This window comes from Haliaeetus leucocephalus, unplaced genomic scaffold (genome assembly GCF_000737465.1).
Source record: "Haliaeetus leucocephalus isolate CR32 unplaced genomic scaffold, Haliaeetus_leucocephalus-4.0 Scaffold347, whole genome shotgun sequence".
Classification (NCBI taxonomy): Eukaryota; Metazoa; Chordata; class Aves; order Accipitriformes; family Accipitridae; genus Haliaeetus; species Haliaeetus leucocephalus.
The window spans coordinates 32,551-38,101 of NW_010972783.1; the positions used below are offsets into that span (position 1 = coordinate 32,551).

At 62.7% G+C, this 5,551-nt stretch overlaps 1 protein-coding gene across 1 annotated transcript in view; it reads left to right on the forward strand.

Annotated features, from left to right (window-relative positions):
• Positions 1–5,327, forward strand: part of TAP1 (transporter 1, ATP-binding cassette, sub-family B (MDR/TAP)) — a gene marked incomplete at its 5' end in the record, with an annotated part of 15,964 nt that extends 10,637 nt beyond the window's left edge. The window contains 3 exons of the mRNA XM_010572569.1: positions 1,772–1,884; positions 2,702–2,855; positions 4,837–5,327. Coding sequence (XP_010570871.1) covers positions 1,772–1,884; positions 2,702–2,855; positions 4,837–5,327 — 758 coding nt within the window. The remainder of the gene's footprint in view (positions 1–1,771; positions 1,885–2,701; positions 2,856–4,836) is intronic.
• Between the last annotated feature and the right edge of the window lie 224 nt (positions 5,328–5,551).

The following is a 5,551-nucleotide window of genomic DNA, read 5'->3' on the forward strand; positions in this document are numbered from 1 at the left end:
AGTGTCCCCATCCCAGTGCTCCCAATACCCCCTCACCTTCCTGCCCCGGCTGTAGTGGGGCCTGATGCCACCTTGGTATGTCCCCAAGGGTCCTCAGGTGTCCCCAAGTGTCCCTGAGTGTCCCCAGTGCTTCCCAGGTGTCCCCAAGGGTCCCTGAGTGTCCCCAGTGCTCCCCAGGTGTCCCCAAGGGTCCCCAATGCCCCCCCCAGTGTCCCCATCCCAGTGCTCCCAGTGCCCCCCCACCTTCCTGCCCCGGCTGTAGTGGGGCCTGATGCCACCTTGGTATGTCCCCAAGGGTCCTCAGGTGTCCCCAAGTGTCCCTGAGTGTCCCCAGTGCTTCCCAGGTGTCCCCAAGGGTCCCCAATGCTCCCCCAGTGTCCCCATCCCAGTGCTCCCAGCGCCCTCCCACCTGTCCCCTGCAGCCATGGTAGACCGTGATGCCACCTTGGTATATCCCCCAGTGTCTCCTGGTGTCCTCCAGTGCTCTCCCAGTCCTCCCAGTGCCCCCCAGTGACCTGCCCTGAGTGTCCCCATAGTGTCCCTGCCCTGTAGGTGCCCCATGACCCAGTCTCCCAATGGCTTGGGTGGCCTTGTTCCTTGGGTGTCCCCTCCGTGTCCCTGGGGTGTCCCCACCCAGTGGGTGCCCTGTCCTGTGGTGTCCCTGTGGTGTCCCCATCCCAGAGTGTCCCCATCATGTGGTATCCCCCTGATGTCCCCATCCCATGGTGTCCCCATCATGTGGTATCCCCATGGTGTCTCAAGAGTGTCCTGTCCCCTGATGTCCCCATCCCATGAGTGCCCTATCCTGTGGTGTCACCAGGGTGTCCCCATCCCATGGCTGCCCTGTCCTCATGGTGTCCCCATGGTGTCTTGAGGGTGTCCCTGTCCTGTATTGTCCCCAGGGTGTTCCCATCCCGTTGGCCCTGTCCCATGGTGTCCCCATGGTGTCCCCTGGGTGTCCCCATCCCCTGGGTGCCCCATCCCGTGGTGTCTCTGTGGTGTGTCCAGGGTGTCCCTGTCCCACGGGTGCTCCATCCCATGGTGTCCCCATGGTGTCTCGAGGGTGTCCCTGTCCCATGATGTCCATAGAGTGTCCCCATTCCCAGGGTGCCCTGTCCCTAGGGTGTCCTCAGGGCGTCTCTGTCCCATAGTGTCCTCAGGGTGTCTCCATCCCATGGGTGCCCCATTCCATGGTGTCACCAGGGTGTCCCTGTCCCATGGTGTCTCCATGGTGTCTCCATCCCATGGGTGCCCCACTCCATGGTGTCACCAGGGTGTCCTCAAGGTGTCCCAGTCCCAGGGTGTCCCCATCCCCTCAGTGCCCCATCTTATGTTGTCTTTGTGGTGTCTCCAGGGTGTCCCTGTCCTGCCGTGTCCCCATCCCTTGGGTGCCCTGTCCTGTGGTGTCCCCAGAGTGTCCCTGTCCTGTGGTGTCCCCAGGGTGTCCCCATTCCATAGGTGTCCCATTCCATGGTATCACCATGGTGTCCCCGTCCCATGGTGTCCCAGGGGTGTCCCCATCCCCATCCCATGAGTGCCCCATCCCGTGGTGTCACCAAGGTGTCCTCAAGGTGTTCCAGTCCCATGGTGTCCCCAGGGTGTCCCCATCCCCATCCCATGAGTGCCCCATCCCGTGGTGTCACCAAGGTGTCCTCAAGGTGTTCCAGTCCCATGGTGTCCCCAGGGTGTCCCCATCCCATGGGTGCCCCATCCCATGGTGCCTCAAAATGTCCCTGCAGTGGCACCCACTGATGGGACCCTGTCCCCGCAGAGATCCCCTCGGTGACACCGCGCTTGGCCACCCGCAACCAGACATCCTTCCGTGTGACCTGGCCACGTCCCCTCGTGTCGGTGGACGGCTACCAGGTGGCCCTCATCCCCCTGGTGAGCTGGGGACGGGGACAGGGGTGGAGACAGGTCCCCAGCGCTGCAGTGGCCCCAGTGTGGTGGCCCCAATGTGGCCCTGACGTGGCCTTCATCCCCATGATGATGTCATCTGTGGCCACCCACTGCTGCCCCACTAGGAGACACCATAAGTGTCCCTATGGTGTCCCCAACATGTTCCCAATGTGCCCGTTGTCCCCAGAGCAAGCCAGTGGTCAGGCCACCTCCTGCTGCCTAACTTGGGGATGGGGACATCTCCCCATAATGTCCCTTGTCCCCAGGATGAGCCATGATGGTGTCACCCATCTGCTGCTTGGCTTAGGGATGGGTTCCCTATGGTGTCCCCAATGCGTCCCTTGTCCCCAGGATGAGCCAGCAGCTGTGGCCACCCTCCTACTACCTGGCTTGGTGACAGGGATGTGTCCCCAGCATGGTGTCTCCAGTGTCCCCAACATGTCCCCTCTCCCCAGGATGAGGCACCTGGCTGCTGCCACCTGCCTGCAGCCCTGCTTAGGGACCAGGACATGTCCTCACTGTGGTGTCCCCAATATGTCCCTAGTGTGTCCCCAACATGTCCCCCAACCCCAGGACAAGCCATTGGCTGCAGCCACCTGTCTCCTGCCTGGCTCAGGGATGAGGAAGGTGTCCTCACCACACTGTCCCCAGTGTGTCCTTCCGTAGCTGTCCCCAGCATGTCCCCAGCATGTCCCCAGTGTGTCCCCCAGCCCTGGGAGAAGCTCTTGGCTGTGGCCACCTACCTGCTGCCTGACTCAGGGCCAGGTCCCCAGCCTGTCCTTGGCATGTCCCTTGTCCCCAGGATGAGCCGGCGGCGATGACCACCCATGAGCTGCCCGGCTCTGCTGTCACCTTCGAGGTGACGGGGCTGGCACCGGGCCATGCCTTCGAGCTCTTCATCCAGGCTCAACGGCAGCAGCACCTCGGGGCGCCCAGCACCCTGCGCATCCGCACCCGTACGTGTCACCCACTGAGCGCGGGGACTGCGAAGGGATGGGCATGGGGATGGGGGACACCATGGGGATGGCAATGGGCATGAGCATGGGGACAGGAAGGGGGACAACATGGGGATGGTGACGGGTGTGGTTGTGGAGACAGGGGTGGGGATGGCACATGGATGGGGACGGTGATGGCACGGTCATGGGTGGGGGGACAGCGATGGGGACAGCATGGGGACAGGGGTGGGGATGGCACAGGCATGTGGACAAGGGTGACACAGGGATGGGGACAGTGATGACATAGTGTCATGGGCAAGGGGACAGGGCTGGCATGGGGACAGGGCTGGGGACGGCACAGGCATGTGGTTGGGTGTGGCACATGGATGGGGATGGGGATGGCATGGTCATGGGTGTGGGGACAGCAATGGGGATGGCTTGGGCATGGGGACAGCATGGGGATGGGGTGGGGATAAGGAGGGGGAAAGGGATGGGGTGGCATGGGCATGGGGACAGGAGTGGCATGAGCAGAGGGACAGGGACAGGGATGGAGATGGCATGGGTATGTCAATGGGGATGGCGTGGTGGGGGGACAGGGACAGTGACGGCATAGTCATGGGGACAGGGGTGGCATAGGCACAGGGATGGGGACAGGAATGGGGACAGCATGAGGACAGGGATGGGGATGGCACAGGGATGGGGACAAGGATGGCACAGGGATGGGGTTGAGGACGGTCATGGCATGATCATGGGCATGGGGAAAGCGATGGGGATGGCTTGGGCATGGGGACATGGATGGGCACCGGGATGGGAATGGCATGGACATGGGGACAGGGATGGCATGGGGATGGGGAGAGCATGAGCACAGGCATGGTGACAGGGACAACATGGGGATGGTGATGGATGGGGACAGCGTAGGGATGGGGATGGCATGGGGACAGGGACAGCATGGGGACAGGCATGGCGAGAGGGATGATGCAAGCGTGGGGATGAGGACAGCACGGACATGGGGACAGGGATGGGATAGTGACAAGCATGGGGATGGCAGAGGGATGGGGATGTCACGGCCACAGGGATGAGGACAGGGACTGGCATGGGGACAGGGACTGGGATGGGCGTGGGGACAGGGACATTGCCTGCAGCCTCTGTCCATCCCCATATGTGTGTCCCCATGGCTCTGCGGGTCCACATACGTCTGTCTGTCCTGGTGGATCTGTGTGTCACCGGTCTGTCCCTGTGGGTCCGTGTGTCCCCTTGGGCCCGTCTATCTGCGTCTGTCCCTGTGCGTCCCCACGGGCTCATCTGTCCCCAGGGACTCATCTGTTCCCATGGGTCCGTGTGTCCCCATGGGTTCATGTATCCCCATGGGCTCGTGTGTCCCCGTGGACTCGTGTGTCCCTATGGGTCAGTGTGTCCCCATGGACTCGTGTGTCCCCACGGGTCAATGTGTCCCCATGGGCTTGTGTGTCCCCATGGGCTCATCTGTCCCCATGGACTCGTGTGTCCCCACGGGTCAATGTGTCCCCATGGGCTTGTGTGTCCCCATGGGCATGTCTGTCCCTATGGGTCAATGTGTTCCCATGGGTCTGTGTGTCTCCATGGATCAGTGTGTCCCCATGGGCTCGTGTGACCCCATGGGTCAATGTGTCTCCATGGATTTGTCTGTCCCCATGGGTTCACATGTACCCACATCCCCTGGTGCTTCCCCGTGTGTCCCTCTGTTGCCTGGGTCCAGATGTCCCCAGTCTGTCCCTGTCAGTCCATCTGTCCCAGTCTGTTCCCATGAGTCTGGGCATCCCCAGTCTATCCCTAGTCTGTCCCTATGCATCCGTCTGTCCCCATCCCTTCCCATGTCCAGCCATCCCTGTGTCCCCCATTGTGGGTCCCTGGGCTCTGGCAGACGGGGACATTTGGGGACAGGTTGATGACCCTGCTCCCCTTTGCTCTCGCAGTGCTTGCCCAGACTCTGCCCACCCATGGGGGGTCCCCAGGGTCCCCTCAGGGTTCCCTGGGGTCCCCGGCATCACCAGTGGCCCCAGCATCACCATCAGCCAGAGGGTCTCCGGCATCCCCAAGGTCCCCAGTGTCACCAGCATCCCCGGGGTCACCAGGGTCCCTGGGATCACCGGCATCACCAGTGTCACCGGATGCATCCTTGGGGTCATCAGGGTCTTTGGGGTCACCGGCATCCCCAGCATCTCCAAGGTTTCCAGCGTCCCCAGTATCTCGAGGGTACCCAGGGTCCCCAGCATCGCCGAAGTCCCCAGTGTCACCAGGGTCCCCAGTGTCACCAGCGTCCCCAGAATTCCCGGGTTCACCAGTGTCCCCAAGATCCCCAGAGGCACCAGCATCCCCAATGTCCCCAAGATCACCTGCATCTCCACGGTCCCCAGCATCACCACAGTCCCCTGTGTCACCTCCATCTCCATGGTCCCCGGTGTCCCCAGCATCCCCACTGTCCCCAGTGCTCCCGGGTGGCCCATCTCTGCATGACCTTGGGGCCAAGTTGTCCACCTACAATGGCTCCTTGCTGCAGCGCCTGGAGAGCCACCTCCGGGCTACAAAATTCCCCCTCCGGGGCAACCAAACAGTGCCAGCGGTGGCCCGTGCCATCCTCTCTTACCTTCTACGCCGCAGCCCGGCCCCGTTGCGTCACCAGCTCCTTCGCCAGATCCCCCATCCCAAGCCCCAGTTGATGCCAGGGGCCGCCGGCGAGG